Consider the following 25877-nt stretch of genomic DNA (forward strand, 5'->3'; position numbering starts at 1 on the left):
ACTTCCTGTGACTGAAGAAGAATAACTTGGAGCAAGGAGGTTATAAGTGCAATCGTTTCTAGCATGAAGCACAAAGAAAGCATTTCCTTGCTTCTAGCATGAAGCAAGGAAATTGGACAGAGAAGCGAGGGGTGGTAGTTAGAAGAAAACAGAAGTCTTCTGGAATGACAGAAAAAGGAGAATGGCCAGTTGATTTGGAAACCAGCTGGAATCTCACTTCCAATTGGATCACCTGACCTCTAATGAGCCAATAGCTGCAATTCCACCATTCCTGCCACCGGTGTTTCCAAAGAAGAGCTCTGGCAAGCAAATATAATGGCTAGATCCCCACATCTAAGTGTGGTTGTTTAGCCACGGTTTGTTGCAAAAGTACCATGACTGAGATCATATACTCTTCTATGTCACAAGCGATTGTTTGCAAATCACATCAACTTAGTTCTTTTGACACTTTTAAGTAATCTGTATTTTCTTGAAATTAAGACTGGTCCAACTATTTGGTACACCAAAGTGGTTCACCTTTGCTAAGAATGTTAGAGAGAAAAAAAACTATGCAGAAAAAAATATAAACCATCTCCAATTTTTTGCTGTCATCTAATGATGGTGAGGATTTATACAAGCCAGATGTAATAGGTCTTGGAAAAGCTCAAGCCATTATTAATTAACGTCTTACTGACATAAAGAGTGCAATCTGCATTCTCTGGTTCAAGTATGAAAGTATATTAGATTGTTCTGAGCATAAAAAAATCTTTGTTATATTCTTCCTCTACTTCCCCCAAATTGTGATATGGATGAGTGACTTTGGAGAGACTAATTTCTGGAAAGTATTTATCATGAATTCAGTGTGTCTGCATTCAAACAATGGTAAGGATATCAATTAACAGCTGTTCTGTAAAGGAGAAGAAAGAAGGCAGAATGTTTTACATTCCTGACAACTATATTTTTCACTTTGCTTCTTTGAAACTGAAAATTCAAATGCTCACAGAGAACTTTGTGTGAGGGAGGAATAAAAGAGAGTGTTCTGCTGTATCTGTGATTTAAACTTCCTTCTTAAATCTTTTCTCCATTTTGCTCAGTCATAACTTCAAACACGTCAGTTTTTCCCCACTATTAACCCAGCCTGCTTGGCCACTGCCCATATTGGTTGAGGACTATGCAAGTTGGTATCTACTGCATTCAGAAGGCCCCAGGTCAGAATCGGCTATCATGAAGCAATTGCTGGGCTGGAGACTCATTTCCAAAAAGCAATTTTTTGCAGGCTTTTCCCCAAGAGGCAGGCACCAAGTTCACCAAAATAAAATAGATTTAGAAATCCCCAGAATTGTTCTTTTATTCAATGCATCGATTCTAATGTGACTATCATGCTTTTGGGCTGGATGCAAATTGATACAATATTTGAAATTAAATGTTATCTTTCTAAATAAATTAAAACTAATAACAATAATCCCCAAATTGATTGATGGGGCAATTGTGTCACATAATAGAATTTGCACTGGACCAGTCTTGGGGGACCTACATCTCAGCAGCTCAGTACATGAGGGAATTTAATAAAACCCTGGGCATTCTGTGTAGGATTTCAGTTGCAACTATCCATCTGTCCTTATACTTGACATTAATATTCTTGGTGGCAGGGTGTTCCAGAGAGATACTATGTCTCCCTTACAACTTTTTTTTTCCTGGTGGGAGAATATTTCATGTGGTAATTTTGCCTTTTGTATAGAATTAAGGGAATGAAGCTAACTAAAACTGACCTAAGTGAAGCTCAATGAATCAATAAACTATTTTTTTTCCCATTTGGGATGATTTCATCTTTAGTCATTTCCAAACTCCATGAAGAAATCAAGAAGGCATGGAATTATACTTATAAAAATATTGAATAATGAAATGTGGTTTATCTCACAACATTTTAATGTAACCTACCTCAATCTAAATATAGCATTAAATTCTGCTGGAAACTTAACAGAGCAAAAGGCCAAAAAGACACAGAGAAAGCATGAGTCCAATATTTTTTTTAAGTTAATCTAGCAGCTTGTTAATGCAAGCAACCAGAACTATGCGTGACTCAACTCAAGCAGAGGCAGTATTGTTAGTCAGCTATGAATGTTGCCAAACTGACTGTATTCTCATGGGAATGGTCAGATAAGGCTTCCAAGATTCTGGGGGAAGACAGGCCTGTGGCACTGCCTGCAACGCAAAGACTCTAAGCTCACCACTTCCCTCCAATCGAGCTGGAAATTCTACCAAAGCAGCTGTAAGTCATGCAGGAATATCCAGGACATCGGGAGGAGGCTATAAAGTCAAGATGCTGTCCACAACCACATGATTGAAGACAACCCACTTATTTACATGTGTCATCACAAAGGATGGGATTTGATCATGTAATCACAGCTATCACCTTCCCTTCTTGGCTTCCTCCCAAAGCTCCAGATGCCCCTGCAGTTACATCAATTTGCATCAAAATTCATATCCATTAGTTCCTCAGATACTTATTATATTTCTCACCTTCTCTAAAAAGTTATAACTAAGGAAAATGAGAAGCCCACGTGGTAATTTACCTTCACATCTCAGGACTGCATTATCCCAAACCACATTGCCTTCTTTCAAGACACAGGTGACTGTTTCTGAGCCATGGGTCCTTATAAAGCCTTCATCACACAGGAAAGAGACTGAGCTTCCAAGTTGGAGGCTATCACCAAAGCGTTTTCCATTGACGGGCACTCCTGGGTCGGGACACTCATTATGTCTGAAGGCTGGAAAGAAACAAGAAAACCTGGTGAAGCAAAAGCATTTTACCCCAAACAAAATGGTTCTCTGCGTTCGCCTTAGGCTTCTTGTCTTCAGAGATGAATTGTGGTTAACGCATTCATGGGCATCAAAAAAACCATCTCATTTTATTCCTTTGCTATCTCCTGCCTTCTGTTAGCAATCTTGCCAGTCCGAAATGCATCTCCAGTGTGGACCTGAAGACTTTATCTGGGTTATTGAGAAGGACGTGTAGGTGCTTGCTTTAATGAAGCCACGTTGTTATATGGTTATATGAAGCATTAGGCCCACGTGAGGACTGAAAGACTCTTGTCCCTGTGATTCTGGAGAGGTGGAAATCTCTGGACATGTCCTTCTTCGCTGCTCTTTTTATACAAACATTCAAAGAAAATTTATTTTCCCGATAATTAATAGGTATCCTGGCCAGTCCGACACCACTTCAGTGGTTGCTTAAATATGAATGGATCGTAGTCACAGTATAGGTAGCTAGATTCTGGATAGCAACACTAAAGATTCCCTGAAAATTGATGAATACTCAATTATAATAATTTTATACAATTAATGCACCAAATCTTTTAATATTATCCCCCTGCTGTATTTTAGTACCTAATAACTATAGACTTTTGCGATTTAACAATTAATATAGCTTAATATAGCTTAGGTTATGCTCTTGTGTATGTGCAACTGATAGGTAGGCTGCCAAATTATGATTTCAACATAGATTTTATTTGTTATTTGTCATTATTTTATTCTAGAACTTTTAACTAGGTACTATTTGAGCATTTTTAATTTGACTGTAATAAATATGTGATTGATTGATTGACTCATATGATGGAGAAACAGATGTAAACCTCATGACTACAAGGCTTAGAGGTTTTTCGTAACAAACTTGCTTATTTGATAGAAATAGCTTAGATTTTGCATTGTGGGAATGTAAGTTTTTACACTTATAACCTTAAAATGGTATATATGATATCAAGAAAGAAAATTATATAGTTCACAGGAAGAGAAAAGTATTTGTTGTTTCTCTTTTATGGGTGTACAAAGATTATTTGCAGGAGAGAAAGAAGAGGAGGGTTGCCTTGGTTTTGGGTTATATAAGTGGCTATATAAATTTGTTTAATAAAAATAAATATGCATGGCACAAGATAATTAGAGGAATGTCTATATCCAGAATCAAGTCAGAATAGTTATATTCAATACTAATATCTGGCCTTGATAGAGGATAGAAATAATTGCCTTTAGGGTGATTTACAAAACCATAAAATAACAATAAAATCCACGCATCTCTAGCTATAAATATTTAATCCATAATTCATATGATATAAATGTTGCCCAGAGAAAATGGGTAGGTCTTGAATACCAAATTAAAAAAATAGTTTTGAATGCCTTAACACAGAGTTCCCTGACGTTTCTGGCTTTGCGGACCGCCGTGAGAGGAAAGAGGTGTGAGTGGCTAACAAGGTCACGGATAGCTTCATTTGCACACCTGCTGCTCACTTAAATGGACCACACACATGCTCGCCTGCTGTTCAAGCAAGTGAGGATGCATGTGTGCATGCTCATCAGCCATTTCCGTGGCCCGGTTGCAAAGCCTTCACGGCCCACAGATTGGGGACCCCTGCCTTAACACATGCCAATAATATAGGGTTTCAGCACACCCCTTCCTTTCCTATCCTCCCTCCCTCCCTCCCTAACTTTACATTTACTCTTCTCAGCTTGAGATACTTCTTGAACCTTAAAATACTCAGAATTCTTGAAGTGAATATTTGCTCTTAAAAACAGATGTTGTGAACTTAGAAGTACACTACTTTATCAAACAAAATGTTTTGAGGTTTGGCAAACAATATCAATTATACCATTTCATTAGGTGGATGAGAAGCTTCAGGGCTATTGGTATGAATTATGTGTCCTATAGTAATAGTTTGTTTTGGGCTTTCTTTTCTTTAAATAAGTGGGGATTTTTAAATGCCAACATTTATTGGTTTACTATGCATCTTTGCTGGTGTCTTCAATATAACTTGCTACATAGACTTAATCCATTTTCGGTTATTGGCATCTAGGTTTACAACTACAAGAAAAGAAGCTTCTGAAACTGAATATTGCATTCATGGAATCAGGATTCAATAACAACTTGTACGACAGTACATGAGAGACAGGAGAGCTGAACGACACTTTATTTCCCTTTATTCAATATGTTCATAACAATCGAATGGTGTTCTTGTCATTATAGTTATATTTTTCTTTTTTGAAAAATAAGATTGTTTGCATGAAGGAGGTCACCAGATGTGTAGGCTGGAATGTTTTGCCAATTCAATTTGGAGAGGTTAGGGGATTATTCTGAGATCTGCCACATGCAAAGTGTATGTTTTCAGACTTGAGGTAGCTTTTCCATGCATATTGTGACAAGGATAACTTTCTTACTCCCAATCCAAATCTACACTTTTAAAACTTGTGTTGTTGTTGTTAGTTGGGAAGTCATATCTGACCCATCGCGACCCATGGACAATGTTCCTCCAGGCCTTCCTGTCCTCTACCATCCTCCGGAGTCCATTTAAGCTCACACCTACTGCCTCAGTGACTCTATCCAGCCACCTCATTCTCTGTCTTCCCCTTCTTCTATTGCCCTCAATCTTTCCCAGCATTAGGCTCTTCTCCAGTGAGTCCTTCCTTCTCATTAGGTGGCCAGAGTATCTGAGTTTCATCTTTAGGAAAATTTAAAACTTTACCAACAACAATTTAAGCAAAGATCAAGAACCCACTAACAACCAAGTGACAAAAATAAAGCCCCCTCAATCCCCCGAAAATATAGGTTAGCTGACTTTGATGAACCTGTCCTCTAATCTAGTATGACAAATTATTTTTTAATAATAGCAGGGTTGCAGTCGCCAACCAGAAATCCCATTAATTTTGTAGAGCTGTTAACCACTGTTGTAACAAAGGTCATTTATCATTCTTGCCAAGTCAATCAAATCATGTTCCATAGAAAATTATAGGAGAGAGCTTGAATGAAAATTGCCATGTGAAACTGCCATTCACTCAACTATGAAAAGCTTGGAATTAAGAGGATCCAAAAATAATTATTGCTGTTGTTTTTGCTATAGGCAATGAAGTTGTTTCTTCACTTTATAGTGTACAGTATTTGGTTGTTTCAGGAGCCTTAGAGGATCAATTAGTTGGCCAGTTCAGCTTTTGCAGGATAACAGTGATCATGAAATCACTGCACTGGCTACCACCAGTTTTCTAGGTCTAAGTTGAAGTATTGGTTATAACCTACAAAGCTCTATATGGCATAAGTGCCAGGATGTATCAGGTACTGCTTTGCCAAAATCAAATCTGTCCATAAGTAGGGGACTTGCAAAGCATGGTCTTCCATGCAAAATGTGGGAAAGATGCAAAGATCTGGCTCCACAAAGATGGGAAGATTCAGGGCTACCCACAATAAAGGAATGGTTGGTGAAGATGATGGAACTTGCTTAGATGGCTAAATTGTCTTATTTGATCCAAGAAAAGACAATATCTAAGTCTACTATCGACTGGAAACTCCTTTTTGGATAAAAGACAAACAAACAAACAAACAAACATGATTTATGGTTTTAATGATCAGACAGGATGATTATAGAAAGAAGAGTGGTTGTAGAGCAAGAAGTAAATTTGTAACTGCTATAAAGAAAATTGGAAGCTACTACTTGTACCTTTTTTTTTCCTTTCCATTTTTCCTTTTACTCCGCCTCCCCTTCTTGTACTTTTAGCTTTCTCTTTGATTTCTTTTTATTTTTGTTATTTTGTATTAGTTTTGTATTATTTTGTATTATCTTCTTTTTCAAAAAAAAACTTAATAAAATTGTATATATAAAAAAGAGAAATGTGGTATGTGGAAAAGATAATAAGCTTTCTGTTCTGGCCTTTGCCCTCTTGAAGTTCCATAAAGTACAGAAACATATTTCACCAAACCTTTAATCCCAGCTGAATTGTTTATGTGTATCCATTTGTGAGTGGGAGAGTTTATTTGTTTTGGTACAGGTAGTTCTCGACTTACAACAGTTCATTTAGTGACCATTTGACATTACAATGACACTGAAAAAAAGTGACTTATGACCATTTTCCCCACTTATGACCATTGCTCCATCCCCACAGTCACATAATAAGAAAAATAAATGGGAAAATCAGATTCACTTAACAACCATGTTACTAATTTAACTGCAGTGATTCATTTAACAAATGTGGCAATAAAAGTCATAAAATGGGGCAAAACTCATTTAACAAATTTCTCACAAAAATTCTGGGCTCAATTGTGGTTATAAGTCGAGAACTACTTGTTTATTGTTAATATATTTTGTTTTATGTTATCTGCAATCTATAGATTGGGGCAAGCTTAACAAACAAATAAAGTAATAAAGACATTTTTAATCAGTTAAAACTGTATCAATCAATCAATGCATTTTTATTACGGTCACAGACCAGTGTTAAAACTGTATCTATATATATCTATATATTAAATTAACTATCTAGCTTTATTTTCTGGGCTGTGATTGTTTACCACATATTAAAATGTATTTTACAATAATTGCAAAATAAATCTACATCTGGGATTTTGACTTTTTCCCAAACCATATATGGTTTAATGGGTGGCTTAAGCTCATATAAGTGCTAAATTTAAGGATTTTGATGGTTTATAACAAACATTTGTATTATGAGCCTGGTCTTACAGTATAAGAACTACTGAACTAGTATAATTTTAAAACATATTGTGATTTGCATGGGTTTTAATTTTTTTCTACGTGAATAGATTGAATATTACATTATTTTCAATTTTCCCTAGACAAGATTTGTTCAAAAGCACTGGAGATTCAGAAAATACATATTGTAGTGGAGCATTTGGGGCGGGGGGGAGCATAATCAATTTTTAATGTTATCCTCCACTGTCAACCTCATGACTACAAGGCTTAAACTATTATCAAAAGTTTTTATTAAATGTTAGCTCTTGTGTTACTCCTATCCCACAATACTGACTTATCTTCCTGAATATTGGTGTGTGTGTGTGTGAGTGGGGTGAGTGGGTAGAAGGGAAATTAGGGAGGTATGTATGTAACTTTGGCCAACTACACATAGTCTACTGTACTTACAACCATTTGCTTAGTGACAATTCAAAGTTATAATGGGCACTGAGAAAAATGAATTATCACCGTTCTTCACACTTATGACTGTCACAGCATCAAAATCCAAGTGCATGGCAATCCACATATATTTACAATGGTTGCAGGGTCATGTGATTACCATCTGTGACCTTTCCAGTTGACTTCCAACAAGCAAATGGGGGATCATGGCTCATTTAACAATTGCAGTTATTCTTTTGAAAACTGTAGCAAAAATGGTCATTAAATCAGGTGTGACTCACTAACAACCCCCTTGCTTAGCAATGGGAATTCTGGCTTCAGTTGTCGTTGTAAGTTGAGGTCTTCCTGTACTGCAGAATTAAAAACTGAACCCAAACCTGTTCACTTGCCACATCAATCAATTCAGAGAAACTTGCAATACATTTTTAACTTAATTGTAGCTCCCACTTATGCTATTTCTCATTCTGCAAAGATGTGAAAACAGGGATTGCCAGATTTTAGTCAAAATATGCAGTCTGGCCTTAAATATTCAAAAGCTACAAATATGTATATGCCACAGATCCCTTCGGGAGTCAGTGGAACTTTGCAGCTGCAAAGCACATTAACATCAAATGATGCTGACATTTGTCATTCACTTATGAGGTTTAATTTACCTGAAAATTATCTGAAAAGAGGATGCAGAACAGATAGCTGCAAACAAATAATGCTAGCTATATTGGGAAAGACAGTGAGAATTTACAAGGAAAAAATATGTTAAAGAACCAGAGAAATTGACATGTCAAAGAATGAAAGAAGGGCAATTTGCATTTTAAAAAGATTCTCGAGCAATTTATATTCAGCAACATAAATTAAAGGAAGATATGCAGAGAGGCTCCATATGTTAGGAAAATATGGTGAAAGTACAGTAGTGATAATCTCTTGGATCATGGGACAGTTTTCAATTTCAAGAGCATGTGGTAGATGCATTCTAAGTTGGTTGGTTACCAGTTTACTTCTGGGCCCAATTCAAGATGCTGGTTTTCGGGCAGCATCTTTTTAGGGCTGAGATCTGAAGGACTACCTCTCCCTGATTACACTCACCCATCCTTAAATATATGCATAATGGTTGCAGGAATTGGGTATGTCTAGTTTAATGAAAAGAAGGATTAGAGGTGACATGATAGGAGTGTTCCAATATCTCAGGGGTTGCCCCAAAGAAGAGGGAGTCAAACTATTCTCCAAAGCATTTGAAGACAGGACAAGAAACAACAGATGGAAAATAATCAAGGAGAGAAGCAACCTAGAACTAAGGAGGAATTTCCTGACAGTTAGAACAATTAATCAGTGGAACAATTTGCTTTCAAAAGTTGTAGGTGCTCTATCGCTGAGGTTTTTAAGAAGAGACTTGACCAACCATTTGTCTCAAATGATATAGGGTCTCCTCCTTGAACAGGGCATTGGACTAGAAGACCAGAACCAAGATCCCTTTCAACACTATTATTCTGTTATCCCATCAGACCTGTTGGGGGGGGGGAGGGGCATTTTACAGGTCCCATTTATTAAGGACTTTCAACCGGTGGGACCCAGAAGACAAGCCTTTTCTGCCACTGTAGTCCCCTATACATTTCTATTTATGTTTTATTGTTTTAATCTGAATTTGTAAAATGTTTTATTGTTGGTTTTATTGTAACCACCCCTACTTGCTTTGCGCAGGATGGGAGACCATGTGAATTTGATAAATAAGTAAATAAATCTCCTTTGGAAGCCTTGATTGTTCACAAATGGCTGTGATGCTGAGTGTGCATCCTCCTCCCCAAACAGGATATTGTCTCCATTCTAGTAGAACCTTGGTAGAGACCAAAATGACTCCTGTTCATAAATATTAAGCTAGAGGGTCATGCTTTCTTGTGTAGCATATCAATTATCTATTTCATTTACTGTTTAAGATTGGTTAAGAATGGAAGCCTTCTATCATGAAATATCTTGGAGAAAACCAAACCAAACCCCATCAGACCCAATGCTGATTTACCAGCAGTAGCATATATACTGATCTGAGTATTTCTAGCTGCCACTCTGATTCAAAACAACAAAGAGGTGGCCCTGAATCTTCCTTGCACACCTGTTTGTGTACTGTCATCCTTTGCTTTCTGTTGACTTACTGGTAAACGTGATGTTGAAGCCACGCTTCTCAGTGGAGTGATCTGTCTGGAATTCCAACCTGGCAACATGGCCACTACTGGTCAGAGAAGATGGGAGTTGGCTTCCAGAGAATGTCCCAAGGGTGGGTGATTCAGCTGTTCCACCATCCTTCACCGCCAAGAAGTCAAACTGAGGCTCCACATCAAAATCATTGAAAGCCAAATGGATCCGACTTTCAGGATTTGCAATGATTAGCCAGACGCAGTGCAAGCTGCTGCCATATTCCTCAGGGTAATTCGGGGAGAGCACAATCCCAGATGGACTGGTGAAATTGAAGAAGCAGGAAACTGCAGTGAAAGAAACAAAAGGAAGGAAGGAAGGAAGGAAGGAGGAGAGGAGTGTCATTATGCATGCAACTTAATCAGATGAATTTAATGCCCGTTTTTTGCATTCTTGGGTTGTAAAGACAATGTAAAATGAAAAACAGAAAATTAAACTCAAGAATTGCTATCTTGTCAGTTAAATATAAAGTTATCTATTTCTCAAAGCAGCTTCCCTGCCCCGCTTTTAATCTTTGTTTCGTTTTCTATTTTCCTTCTTTGGAATATTCATGAACAGTAACAATTATAGACTGGAGATCTCAATATTACGTATCAAGCTACAAATAGAAATCCTTATTATATTAAAAAATATATATGCAGTTTGTGATAGCCTATTAATGCCACCCTTAGCTTTATTTGTACAGTTGAAGTAACTGTACAGTCATTAACACCTCAAATTTACACTGATGTAATTCTTTTCTTATCTTTAGTTATCAAATTATTGTGTCAGGAAAATTTAGGTGGTTTTTTTTTTGTAGAAATGCCATTATACATAACTGATATATGAATTCTGTAATGTATTAATTGGATCTTTTATACAATAAAACAATGAACTACCAAAAAGGGGAAAAAAAGATTTGCTGTCTTCTTTGATTGAAGAGAAATTTAGAAGAGTGAAGTATAATTAAAAACAACAACCATATGTATGATACATGGTTCAACATTTCTACCCATTTTCAAATAAATAAGGAGGGATTTTCAAAGGGATCTTCATTTGGAGGAAAGTAGGTCTGAATTCAAGTTGAAAATGCAATAAAGGAAGAAGCAATATTTATTAACCCTAAAGGAGTCTTCACTAATGTGCTTTACAGAATGAGTAATTAAATTTCAGTTAAAACTGTGTATATGAAGTTGTGGAAAACAACCCAATTTTTAGAACTTAGGAATGTTACATTAAGTATGAGATTCAGCAATTGGATATGATAAAATTATTTGTTCATTTCAGGCATTCCAAGTCCATTTGTGTATTTGCTTGATTTAAATATTTTTTCTATAACATACAGTATTTGAAATAATTTTCTGACAAAATATTTTGAAATTGACCACTGATATTGCTTTAATAATTGGTAGAATAAGATCAAACTGTACATTAAGACACAAATTCTTATATAAGCATATGGCTGTTTTTGCTATTTTTGCTTGTTCTACTACAGGCTCTTATTATTTTTTTCAATTTTTGTTGGTGTTTTAGATTCATATGGTGATTTCCTTTCAGAAATTCAAGGGGGCATAAAGGAATTCTTTCATTTACTGTTTAAAAAGCAAGGGAAAAGTTTCTTTTGTAAAGAACAAAGATTAATGATAATACAGATAGTCTTCCCTTAACAAACACAACTGAGGCTAGAATTTCCACTGTTAGTCCTTGTAGTAGTTAAGCAGGTCACCACATGACCTGACTTGATTTTATAACTGTTTTTATGATAGTCATAAAGCCATGATCATTAAGTGGATCACAGAGCCACTAAGCAAACCATATGGTCATAAAATGATTTCAAATCAATGTTTTTTGCTGGCAAAAAGTGCCAGTCAATTGTGGTCATGTGTCTACAGAACACTTCAACCAGTCATAAATGCAAGCTAGTTGCTAAGCACCCAAAATGTGATACATGACCATGAGGGGAAATGCAGGGAACAGTGGTTGTAACTTCAAGGACGGTTCGTAACTTTTTTGGGGGGCGGGGGGTGTCTGTCATAACTTTGAGCAGTTGTTAAGGAAGGACTAGCTGTAAAGGACATTTCTTATAATAGCCAAGATAACCCAGCTTATCTTTTTTTTATGGATGCTGAGGTAAACCTTTTCCACAAACCAAGGCTGTCTACTCAAAGTGTGCAGGGGACCAACATTGGCAATAATTCATTCAAAGCTGGGCAGACCAGATATTTAAAATATTGAAATATTTAACAAGGTAACTTCAAATTACACTTCTATCAGTGGATTTTCATGAAACTCTTCAGACATCTATTGGTTTGTCAGCTCAGTTTATTTATTAGTTCAGAACTAGCCTTTAAGTCAGGGGTGGGATCCAACCAGTGTAACTACCGGTTCGGTGATTTTACGTTTTGTGTGTGCGCACTTCGCATGCATGTGTGCCTGACATGCGCTGCGTGCGTGTGTATATCATTGTCAGCTAGCTGCCTGGACAGCTGAGCAGCGCTGCGTGCGGGTGCGCAACATTTGAGAAAGCATTTTTTTCCTGCTTTTTCAACCACAGCTGTGTCGCGCAAAACAGCTGCAGTTGTAAAAGCAGGAAATAAAGGTCAGGTAAGAGCCTGAACAGGCGGGTGGGCCAAAACAGCAGCAGACATAGAACCGGTTCTATGTATGCTCTATGTCTGCTGCTCTTCAGAAGTATTGGTTCTACAGAGGTGGACCGAACGGTAGAATTCCATCCCTGTTTTAAGTCAAACTGCAATTTCATCATAGCAGCATGGAAGTCATTTTCTTGCAACACATGTTGAGTTTTTCATGGATATATATTGGAGACATAGGGATGGATTTCATCATACCTTTCCTTCTCAAACAGTTCCCATGCACTCTCACACACATATACACACACATGACATGAAAGGAAGCAGTAGAAATGGTTTAGTACAGATCTTGATCAAGTTGCCCTAAGATGACTTGGTCTTGATGTCTTCAACTACATCTCACTGGAGGTTTTAAAGAAGAGATTGGACAGTCATTTGTCTGGAATGATATAATATCTCCTGACTAGAAAACCTCCAAGGTCCCTTCCAACTCTGTTATTCTGTAATTGTAGATTCATTAAGTCTAAATATTCATAAGATCAAGCAGAGGAAACTAAAATTAACCCAGAAGCATCACTAACCCCTATTTGTGATCTTCCTGCACCTAAAGATGGTTGACATTTGGTGAATGACTGTCATTCAAAATGACTGAATTTTGTCTGCTCTGAGGACTATCAATATGATGGTGCATAACTAATAAATTTGTCTACTTTTGAAAGCCATTAACTGGAATTTCAAACTTGGACCCATCACATTTGTTCCTTTCTTCCCCCTAGGCTAGGTCTGTTTGCAGTAGTACAAACTGAAGGCCACATCCAAATGGAGACCAATGCAAATGGAGACCATAGCTGCACATTTGAGAAAGTTAAGGTCTCAGTTCAAAGGTTTGTTCCCCAAAACAATGTTGATGATATATGTGCAATCCTCCCCATAGCATTACAGCAGTTAGTAAATGAGGAAAAAGAGGAGGGGTGAAAGAGAGAAAGAGAGAGAGAGGGAGGGAGGGAGGGAGAAAGAGGGAGGCTATGGATAATACTAAAAGGAGTATCTGGTACTCATGTGAAAATAAAATCTATACCATAATCTGGAACCAATGTAATAATTTTCATTAAGACATGACACGGTCCTCTAAAATAACAGTTGCTATGAAGAGAGAGAGGTAAATTTGTTTTGTTTCTATAACATTAACTTCTAAGCACAAGTATATTTTATATTTATACCTTTAAGCATTTGGAATTATTTAAAAAAACAAAACACTACATAAACATTTTTGCAACTGTCTTCCTCAATATGTCTCTATTTTTTCTAAATGAATTTCTCTAACATATAGTATACCATGTTGTATGCAATTTCTACAATGCTTGTTTTTTTATTCCAATATTTTGAGCATTGAATGGCATGCCACCTACCAGAGAAATATGAAAATCAGAAGACAGCATTTCAGTTTGTATAACAACCACAAGCCACATCAATATAAACCTATATTTATATTATTAATTAAACAAATTTATAGAAGCATTCACTTACCTTGACAAACCTAACTTTCAGTGACCAATAATTTATAAAGCCCAATTAAAGCACCCATACCTTCCCCATACTTGGGAGGAGGGGGGATATAGATCATCAAGTCTTTCAGAAAGCCAATAAGATATCTGAACTTCAGGTGGTGGCGAAGATTATTCCATAAGATTTGTTGAATTGTAGACCAAACAAGTTTTGTCCAATTATAGAAACTTAGAACAAAGAGTAAATGGTCCAAGATATCCAGTGGATAATTAGATAACAGGTTCACCCCATTTATCATTCCAATCAGAGAGAAGAGACAAATTAGATAGAACAACAGAAAAAAAATCTGTAGAGTTGAATTATGGAGTTCTTGGTATTCTCCAAGCTCAGTTGCTTGCTTGAAGATGTTTCATTTTCCAACTAGGTATCATCTTCATCACCACAGCCACCACCACCACCACCACACTGATGATGTTACCTAGCTAGGTAATGAAATGTCCTCAAGGAAACAACCAAGTTTATATAGGAGCTCTAATCTGTAAAAAAAAATGGCAAACTCAAATGGACTACAACATAAAGCAAACCAGCGAGAGCACTAGGTAAAGAAAGCTTAACCAAAATCAGTGCCATACTTCTCACGACCTTCATGGCAGAACTGTAAGATAACAGGGGAAGATGCAAGGGGAAGGCATGGAGGCTAATGAGAATAAGACCACCCAAGAGATCAAGCGGAAAGGCATAACTTCTGCTATCATGCTAATAGTAGCCCCAGATCCTTTTCTGAGCATTTTGAAAATTTAGAATAACTGTGAGAATAAGTTTAGAGTCAGAGAGCTGAAACACGAGACTGTACGGAAAAGGACTAAAATTCCTAAGTTCATATTGACATTTCCAAAATCTTGTGAATTTGAGAACAAATTGCCTGACAGTGAGAATGATTAATCAGTGGAACAACTTGCCTCCAGAAGCTGTGGTTTTCCATCACTGGAGGTTTTTCAGAAGAGATTGGACATCCATTTCTCTGGAATGGGATCTCTTCCTTTGACCAGGGGGTTGGATTAGAAGACCTCCAAGGTCCCTTCCAATTCTGTTTTCCTGTTACTGTATTGAGGAACAATTTAAAGTCACCACAGTTCCTATTTCTGCTCTCCAACCATCTTGGATATTCTCCAAGGAAGAAAATGAGGGTATATTTTAAATCTTATATAAATAAATCCCCTGCAATTGAATTATATTGTAACAAAGGAAAACAAATGCAATTTCCATGTTTTTATTTTAAATTTCTTGTAAAATCACCTCCACCCTTTGGGATGCTGAATTGTAGAATACCAGCGCATCTTGGGTAAAGGTACAATTTATTTGGTTTGGTTTGATATTCAATTTAACTGAATATCATTGGATTTGGTGTTATAACAGATAGGGGGAAAGTCTGCTTCCTATCCATCTCTGTCCACAGTTGCCTTGTGTGAACATCCTTTACCAGAGGCTCAAACACAGAATTTCTGCACCAATCTCTGCTCACTATGGGAAAAGAGAATAGAGCCCTTCTTCTAATATGTCAAGTATCCATTTCTAGAATATGGAAGCTACACGTTCCTCCCGACTGTTCAATTTCCCCAAACTGCAAACTCTTTTTCTCCTCCTCCTTGTCTCTTCCTCAGAATTTCTGGCTATTTTAAAATATAAAGTTATCCCTTCTGCTCATCAAGTGGCTGAGCTTTCTGCATTGCTCACCCTTTCCCCCAGTCCTCCTGGGCCTAATTCCAAACAGCTGCTATGGGCTGAAGCCAAATTATATATCTCCCTTGGACTTGCCATGATAATTTTATACGCCTCTATCATGTCCCCCCTCCCATTCCCAAAAGTGGTTCCAACATTCTGCCGATAGCAGGCATGGATGGTTAGACACGAACCACGCGAGGCCTGAGAAGTCTCCACTGCATTCCCTGAGCAGAGTGCAAGGAATCTACTGCTCAGAGAGCAGCAAAGAAAACAACTGTATTTCAGCTCCTGATATGCACCTCCATGCCGACTTCAGGCAGAACCACTCCCCATCCTCTGCCATTATGCCATCATTAGGAGTGGGACTAGCAGCTTCAGCTAACGAGGTGTGAAGCCAGATGGTGGGAAAGTAAAGGCAATTTAAAAAAAATGTTTAGAGCACACCTGCCACTATGGAGCCTGCTCAACAGTCCAGAGGGAGCTTTTACCATACTGCGGCTGATGAGCTCCATTGGCTTCCCATAGCAAAGAGGATGTTTAATTGGACCCATTTCCTGGATGTCCAATCCATTTACAGCTAGGCTGGCTTACTCCACCTGCAAACAGTTGCCTTCCACATTTTGCCTGCCTCCTCCTGGTCCTTGTCCATCATCTACAGCCCACAGCAGACATTTCATGCTAATTAACAAGTGGGAATATAATGGTGCTCAAGATGCGCTTTCTTAATCATATAACTGTAATGAACTGGGCCTATTTGTCATGTCTTTGCTTGTATTTTCTCCTTGCCAAAGGACCTAATAGCTGCATTTTATCTTTTAGCGGCTAAACAGAGGCTGACAAAGTTCTATTGGCTTCACTTTAAATGCTGTGTGTTTGTTTTAATTAGGGTGATGAGGAGTAAGTTGGGTTGTCCAAAGGAGTTTTTAATTTGAATGGACTGAGGGAAGGAGGTAGTGTAAAGATTTCCACCACCTACCCAGTTTTGTTTTATGTTTCTGTATGCAAGTATGTTCCTAAAGGAAATCAACCCAGACTGTTCTTTACAAGGACAGATGCTGAAGCTCAAATACTTTGGTCACCAAATGGGAAGAGAGGACTCATTGGGAAATTTAATTCTTTTTTTCCCCCATTCATTTATATTCTACAATTGTAGTACTCTCAATGTGAATCATGGTGCAGAGTAATCTACTTCTGAATATTGTAATTGAAAAATGAAATAATTACAGTATGTGTATGAAAAATGTATCTGTTGGAAGGGTCAAACAAGTCAAGAGGTGGACACGACTTTCTCTCAACTTTTTATGACACTCCTCCCTTCTGAAGATGCCTCTAGCACAATTGTGATAAATGAAACAATTTAAGAGAATTTAATGAAACAATTTAAAAATAAGAGAAACCATGGTTAGTAATTTGTATATATTAAGAAAAAGCTACAGTTTTCCTTATAGTGCTGGCCAAACAAACTACTCTTGGGAACGTGCATAACAAACAGATTTGGTCAACAGTTTGCATCTGCAAATAGAGAGATTCATTTAAGAAATTATTCCATATTATTTCAGCAGTTTATCTGGTGGGCCATTTCTTTTTCAAGTCAAAAATCAAAGGAACCAAACTTAACAAGATTAATAGAGTCCCAATGGGAGTTTAACCTACAGTTTTACTTTGCTGTGGTAAATTTTTCCTGAAGCTCAAGGAACCACCCACAGTTAATTTAAAATTTAGCAGTCCTTAGAAAGGAATAAACAATTTATATACCTCAATGCTTCAATCCTTGAAAATTAGCTGTCAACCTAAAAACAGATGTACAACAGATGGGTATTCAATCCAGTTATGATTGGAGTGAATTGATGGTTGGTGGTGCTGAATCAGAAGACACCCAAGGAAAAAATGTATGGTAGAAGATAGAAATCTCAAGCTAGAGCCATCTATAGTTTTTTATACTTATTAACTATAAATTATAGCTTTAGCTATTGTTGTTCCTGGAAGGGCCAAAATGGGAAAGAAAGCCAGAAAGTAGGAAAAAAGCAAAATAATTAATACAGCAGTTAGATGATAAGAAAATTAAGGGGAATGATTTATGCAAGAATGCATGATACGTGCATGAATAAAATAAATATTATAGACTTCAGCAAGATGATGATTTTAAGTCCAGAATAAGGTCAGGTAAGATAAAAGAACCTCACACTCATATGCCATTGAGAATACATATTTCCTTAAAAGACTGCTCTGGATGTAGTGCCATATATCAATGAATTACGGAAACATACTTAAATCATTTCACCACCGTTGCATCATGTGAAAACAAAACAACAACAAGAAGAATTTGGTGGTTAAACAAAGGCCAAACAAAGGAATGCATTTCTGAAGTTTGACAATATAAAATTAATCTATAAACTCAGAAATAGATGCTGCCCCATAATGTTTTTATTTAGCCAATTCTTTTTTTTTTAACTCTAAAAGAGACTTAGAACTATTTCCTGAGAGAGTCCTGTGGAACTGGATTTCTATAAGGATCTAATGATACAATTTATTTATTTATTTATTTATTTGATTTGCCAATTGTTTACAAGATAAGTATAAGTGTATACATAGTTGTGAATACATGAAATGGGTACATATAAGAAAAATAAAAGAAGAATAAGAGAAACAATAGGACAGGGACAGTAGGCACGTTGGTGCGCTTATGCACGCCCCCTACAGACCTCTTAGGAAAGGGGTGAGGTCAATAGTAGACAGTCTAAGGTTAAAGTTTTTGGGGTTTGGGAATTGGGGCAGTGTATGTGACGATGCTCCAGCTATTTACCTATGGCTCAAACGTTTCCTATCTGATCTAAAGAAAACCTTTTGCTTCCATTACAGTGGCCTTCCCTTACATAGCAAAGACAGATTTTTAAAGAAAACGTCAGGACTGAAAACACATAGAGTTGTGTAACTCATGGGGATGCCTATTTTTAAGGTGCAATATTTCAATTTTACATTGTGAATTTGATGTAACCCACCAAGAGTTATGGCGATTGGGGGATATAAAAATCTGTATGATAAATACATCCATTTAAAAATTCTACTCTTGCTTGTAGCCTTTCCTGTCCTATGTGATTGTGTTAAAGAAGACAGCTGCTGAGAAAATGTGACAACAGATTATTCAGCATGATGCCTTAGATGGAATGGGCTCTCATTAGAGTTAACAGTGTGTGACAAATTTGTGTTTGATCTTTGATCGTAAATAAAGATGCATGTATGCTATGCAAGATAACTAAGGTGTCTTATCCAATTGACTGAGTAGGAGATGGAAAATGATGGCAAAACAGTAATGTTATTTCAATAAGTTCTACGGTAGAAAATATTTTTTTCTGTGTCCCAGACTATCTACCTAGGTAGGCACATCTTTGAGAAACTTCTTACTCAAATCAAACAAACCAGGAACTTAAAAGTTCTTGTAGGAACCCCTCTGGGCACCAAAGAAAAGCTAGGAGTTCAAAAAAGCAGAAATTGGAAGATTTGATGCTTCCTACAGGCATCCCAACCAAGGGAAATGTTCTAAACAATCTCCAAATAAATAACATACATGCTGTACTAAGCAACTTTGACAGGCTAATGGGAACTAGGCATGTAAAGAAGATGCAAATAACTCTGATAAAAATCTGACAGAGACTTTAATTAATAATGCTCCTTCTCCCAGGTTGCTGTGTTAAAATTATGCTCCCCCTCCCATATAAACTGATTTGAGTTTTGCTGACCAGACTTACTCCTCTTACTACATAAACTGTGATTCTGATATCTGAGCAGCTAACAACCCTTAACAACAAAATTGTCGAACAGAAGCTGATCCTTTTTTTCCTATTATTCAGAACTTTGATAGGAAGCAAATTGACAGACTGAGCAAATGATCCCTTTCAAGTTTGAACAGTATTAATGTCAGAAATACAAGGAATGGGGGTGGGGAAATAACACCAGATCCTCTTAATGAGTAGAGACCAAGTCTTCACTTTGAGCCAAGCTTTTCTGTGATACTGCCTAGGGGAAGAATACAAGCTTTTGCCCATACTTTTGAGATAGGCAGGGGATTTATAGAGTAGTCTTGTTGATATCTTCTGTAATTAGTCAGCCTCTAGCAACCCAGTCAGTCAAATTCTGGTAACCTATACTCCTATACCTATGCTTTTATTTTAAGCATTGAACAGTTTATTCAGGATGCATCAGCAATTTCCAAGGTTCTTCGTCCCTGGTCTTTACAGCAGTTTGTTGTTCCTCAGCCCAGCTGTCTTTAGCAGATTTAAGCAATTAGCCACTAATAGTCTGGCCTACTGCCTTATGATAAAAAGGTTTTCAGCCATTTTCCCCTTAAATACATGGTTTGGATCCATACAAGACATCCAAGCCCTGAGTATTGAACTACTGGAAAAAAGTAAGAGATTACAGCAAGCCGTCCACATTTTGGCAGTAATAGCAGTGAGCCTTTATCACAACTGAGACATGGCAACAAAGAGGAATAGGAAGGAGATAGTGGATTTGAGGACAATAATTCATGGGTCCTCCTACCCATGACTGTGGTGCTTCAGATAGTAATGAATCACATGATAGAGGAATTGCAAAAAAAAAAAAAAAAAAGTATTCTAAATCTCCTTAATGAACATTATGCTCTCCATGCTTCCACTTGGACTTGGAAATATTAGTTGGCTTCCTGTCCAAAATGGCAAAAAGAGTATTTGATTGGCAGTAAAGTACCCTCCCAAAAATAAATTTAATATTTTTTTTTATTTATTTATTTATTTATTTATTTATTTATTTGTCAATTGTTTACAAGATAATAAGTATAAGTGTATACATAGTTATGAATACATGAAATGGGTACATATAAGAAAAATAAAAAAAAATCAAAGAAACAATAGGACAGGGACGGTAGGCACGTTGGTGCGTTTATGCACGCCCCCTACAGACCTCTTAGGAAAGGGGTGAGGTCAATAGTAGACAGTCTACGGTTAAAGTTTTTGGGGTTTGGGGAAGAAACCACAGAGTCGAGGTAGAGTATTCCAGACATTGACCACTCTGTTACTGAAGTCGTATTTCCTGAAATCAAGTTTGGAGCAGTTAACCTTGAGTTTGTATCTATTGTGTGCTCTTGTGTTGTTATGGTTGAAGCTGAAGTATTCATTGACAGGTAGGACATTGCAATGTATGATTTTATATACCATACTTAAATCTGACCGAAGACGGCGTAATTCAAAGTTTTCTAGTTCTAGAATTTCAAGTCTGGTGGCATAAGGTATTCTACAACGAGTAGAGGAGTGGAGAACTCTTCTTGTGAAATATTTCTGGACTTTCTCAATTGTGCTAATATCAGATACGTAATGTGGGTTCCAGACTGATGAGCTGTATTCGAGTATTGGTCTAGCAAATGTTTTGTATGCTCTAGTTAGTAGTGTGATATTACCAGAGAAAAAGCTACGTAGGATTAGGTTAACAACTCTTAATGCCTTTTTGGCTATGTAGTTGCAGTGGGCTCTAGCACTTAGATCTTTAGAGGTGAGTACTCCAAGGTCCTTTACAGAGCTTGGGTCATCAACAAGATCTTGACTATTCAGCTTGTATTTTATTTTCTGATTTTTTTTGCCAATATGTAAGACAGAGCATTTCTTTGTTGAGATTTGAAGTTGCCATTTGTTTGACCATTCTGATACATAGTCAAGATCTTTTTGAAGGGTAGCAGTATTGTCTGTGGTATTGAACAGCTCTACATCATCAGCGAATAGTATTAAATGATGAGAGAAAATGAAAACCCTTTTGCTTAAACAGAGCGGAAGACTTTCCCTTTTGTAAATCCAAGACTATCATACAGATAAAGCACTAACAAATTCAATACTTAGAATGTATCAGTGGAAGAGTTGAGGAACAAGGCCTGATGGTGATATATACAGTATATTCTAAAAGCTGACACAAGTGGATCAAAATAATCTAATTTTTTTTATAAGACACCCTAAAGAGCTCATGAACATTCTATTGACAAAATGTACAAACAACTGCATCTAGTATGCATTCAGATTTACAAAAAATATGTTGCATTTCACTTTATATAAGTTTTGTAAGCTTTGGTTCACTTAGAAAGTGTTTGTAATCCTAGCCAGGTTGTCTAAGCTTTTGTATGTTACACTTCTGTGGAAAATGAGCAAGTCTCATCCCATGTGGCACACAGGCAAGTAATGATACATAAGGCTTTAATCTTGGGCCTACTAAATCTGTACTTTGAATCTTAGCCTGCAGTTGCTGGTTTCCTTCATTTTAATCTCAATAAGAGTTGTCTCCTTGAGTTCCTTTCTGCAAGACTTGAGTTCAAATAATGGTCTGAGGGAAGCCTGGCTGCATAAAACAATCAAGCACTAAGGTTATCCAAGTGTTCTTTATAACAGCTTCAGATTCAGCAATAAAAACAATGGAAATTCAAGGCCAGTGTAGGAGGAACCATAAATAAAACAACAGATATGAAAAATAAAACATTTAGAAATCTTGTATGCTGAATGAATCTCTTTGTCCAGAGAAACCCATGTCTCCCTGTCACCTGGAACCTTGATAGAAGTTTCCAAATCAAGCTGGGATTTTATGGACTACTTTCTGGCTGGTGATTTTCTATAGTTTCTCCTTACCTTTATATCACTCAATCTTAAAAACAGATAATCAGATTATCTTTACAGATAATCAGATCTGATCAGGAAAACATCTTTTCTAGTTGAACAATTCCAGACATGTCAGACTACAACTTCCATTAGATCTTTTAGTATCCATAACACCTGGGAGGATGCTAAATTGGGGGAGACTGCTTTAATGCATCTTTCCATGATGTGATAGCAAACTTGCCCTATTTAAGAAGGTTGAGACTTCCAGGCATTATAAACCAATACTATATCTTTTTTAGGCTATTTGATTGAGAAAAGCTGCTGTAACAATGTTAGAAATTCTGTTTTACATAAAACACCACAGAGCAAACAAAGAGTACAGTCACCATGTGCTTTACTGCTCAACTATTTAACTGTAACAGGAAATTCCACTTACAACAAAAGAGCATAGAGTATATGCCATAGATCCAAACTTGTAAATACTGCCATTACTGGCTGAATACTACTGTAGTTGTTGCATAGAAATACACTCGAACAACGAATTCCAACAAACAAGTATTTTAACTTTTCTTATGTTTTTTAAGCAGGAATGGGGTAGCAGGATTAAATTATTTTGGTTCGGTTGCTAAACCACCTCCAAGCCAGCCTCTTACTTCAAAACAAAGCATTTATCCACTATCTTTCATTTTTCCCAACTGCTGTTCTAGGGCTTGATTTGACAAAGTGCACTGCAGGAAGAAAGGAAGTGGGAGAATGGCGGGGTGGGGGTGGAAGGTAATGACCAATTTAAAAGTTAATTTGACCTCTATGAAAAAGTCATCACAGCTAAAAGAAAATTATAGCGCAATTCTGGAAACATAGTGAGGAGAAACTATTGATCACAGTCTGAATTTTATAATCCTGAAAGGAGATGCAGCCACTGTGTTCAAAATACAATGCTCTTAAATACCAGCCAATTTATGATGGGGAGAGAAATGGATAATTCAACAGGTATAATCAAGTCATTATGAGATTAACAAGGAAAAAAATCATTGTGTTTTAAAAAGTAAAAAATTATAGTATGAGAAATAAATTATTTTGGGTGCCCAAAAGGCCTATCTAAAGGATTATCAGGGATATGAAACTTCAACAGCAGCATAAAATTATTTGGGCTGTTTAAAATAAAATGAATTGACATATGAAGTTGAAGTAGGGTTATGAAGATGCCTGATGAAAACCTTACTGTACTAAGTGCTGGAATGGAAGGTCTCAAAAACTGCAGACTAACATGGTGCAACAACACAGAGATGATGACATATATGCATAAACACATTGCACATGCACACACACACACACACACACACACACACACACACACAAAATATCCCCTGAAATCAAAATCATTGTCGGGCATATCAATTCTACCTTGATTTTAATTATATTCAGCTGACATTCCTGCACAAGTTTTCAGGTTATGATATGTCACCACATTTCTGCAAGTTTAAGCATCTTATCAAAAGAGATCTGCAAATGCCTGTTTATTTTATTATACTATTTGTAATTTTTCAGACCAACTTATTGATTCATTTACTTATTGGGCTTACATGTCTCTCCAATTGAAATAGATTCAGCATCTTACACAATCTTTTTCCATAAATAAGGTTTAAAAAAATTTACACAGACCAATCAGCAATGAATCACAATTCTGCACCAATGAATTAAACAAAACCGATTTTCTAACGTTATTTATATCCTATCTTCTGCTTATATAAGCACTCTAGGTGGCTTATTAACAAGTAGAACTAGGGACAACTGGCTGGCTATGACAGCACAGAAGCCAGTAACAAATAAGCCTGCTTCCCAAAGCTTCAACCCAGTCACTTCCCTGGAGCAGGGAAGTAGTGGAGATGACTTCCTACATCAAGTCTTCTGTATTTGTGTGAAAGCCAAGGAAAAGGACATAGAATAGAAACATGTACTACTTGGTCACTTATAATAATGGATATCTCAGCAAGAGGGAATAATCACAAACTTTATTCATAGGGAACAAACCAAATCTCTTTACTCAGTCATAGTGAATGACGTGCTACATGACATTGTTCTGGTTAATTTCAATAACTTAACCAAACTGTTTGCATCATTGTTAACTGCCCCTCACCACAACCAGTACAACATGATCCAGAAACACATCATGCTTGATTTAATAACAAAGCAATCATAATGTTTGGAATTTTCTAAATCATCATTTTAACTTATATAAAGAAAATCCTGGCTTTTGTTCAGTTTCTGGCCTAGTGAACTTGGAAAACAGGATAAGCAGTTAATCCATAAAAATAAGGAATCCTATGTGAAGGAAGGCTGTTCAAGACTAGTATATGCCATCACTGAGAATGTATCTGAAATTTTATTTTCCTTGAAAAGAAACTCCACATACTGTGTGCCAAATTGATCTTAAAGTAAATGGGATCTCACCAGATAAAAAATATCTCTACTTTGTATGTTCTGAAGTATATTTTAAAAAAAAAAACACTGATATTCTGCCTTTTAAGTAAAAAAAAAAAAAAGGAAGAAAAAGAAATAAAGGAAAAGAAAGAAAATCAAATCAAACTGAAACAAAAGTATGGGATGGAAAATACATTTCATAAATGTAGTATGAAATCACAGCAAATCAAAATACACCATCCTAACTAGCAAAGACCAAGGGGAAAACAGGCCAATCTAAGCCTTAATTAAGTTATCAACAGAAGCACACTAGCAGGGGCAATAAAACAAATACATTTTCATATTGGAAGAGAAAGCATTTTGTAAAAACAGAGATATAGTTCAGTGCCATAAAACAAAAAAATATTGTACTATAGATACACGTACAGAAGGAATCTTACAAACCATAATAGTTTAGAAACCAGTTTCTAAATTAAAAAAGGGAAGCCATGAAGTTTCCAGCCCGCTTGGATACAGAAGAATTTAAAAGTCATCCTTTGCCTAGCATTTAATTATTTCTCCCGGTTCTCCCTTACCTGCATCACAAACTTCCCTGTCTATCTTCATGAACTCAGCCCTTCTATCTGATAAAATTCCAGATCATTAAAACATCTGAATCTTGGCAGCAGAATGAATGATAGGTTAAGTATAACTATGCAAATGTAAGTAATTAGCAAGAACAGTTATGCCTTGTAATCAATCACCGCAGCAGCAGAATGTGTCTGGAACCTCCATAATTACATATTTTTTTCCTCCCTCCAGATTTGAGAAGGGCAATTGCTGTGAGATTGCCTTGTCATCATCTGGAACCACAATGTAAGCTGTTCCACAATGCTAAATTGTAGGCCTCTTGAAAATCCACTAGCATTCCTAAAGTATTCCAGAATTAAAAAAGAGATGTTTTTATACCAACTGAGCTTCTTAAAATCTTAGCAAAAATGAAAGTCATATATGAA

The 25877-nt window shown here is 36.7% G+C and overlaps 1 protein-coding gene across 2 annotated transcripts in view; it reads right to left on the minus strand.

Moving 5' to 3' along the window:
• The window catches only part of CSMD2 (CUB and Sushi multiple domains 2), a 642692-nt gene that overhangs the window by 203537 nt on the left and 413278 nt on the right, over positions 1 to 25877 (minus strand). For both annotated transcript variants that reach the window (XM_087970516.1, XM_087970515.1), the window contains 2 exons: positions 10016 to 10342; positions 2553 to 2747 (listed from right to left, as the gene is read on the minus strand). In XM_087970516.1, the coding sequence (XP_087826642.1) occupies positions 2553 to 2747; positions 10016 to 10342 (522 nt within the window). The remainder of the gene's footprint in view (positions 1 to 2552; positions 2748 to 10015; positions 10343 to 25877) is intronic.

This window comes from Notechis scutatus, chromosome 8 (assembly GCF_049901735.1).
Source record: "Notechis scutatus isolate UNSWTSFEM ecotype Mainland chromosome 8, rNotScu1.2, whole genome shotgun sequence".
NCBI lineage: Eukaryota > Metazoa > Chordata > Lepidosauria > Squamata > Elapidae > Notechis > Notechis scutatus.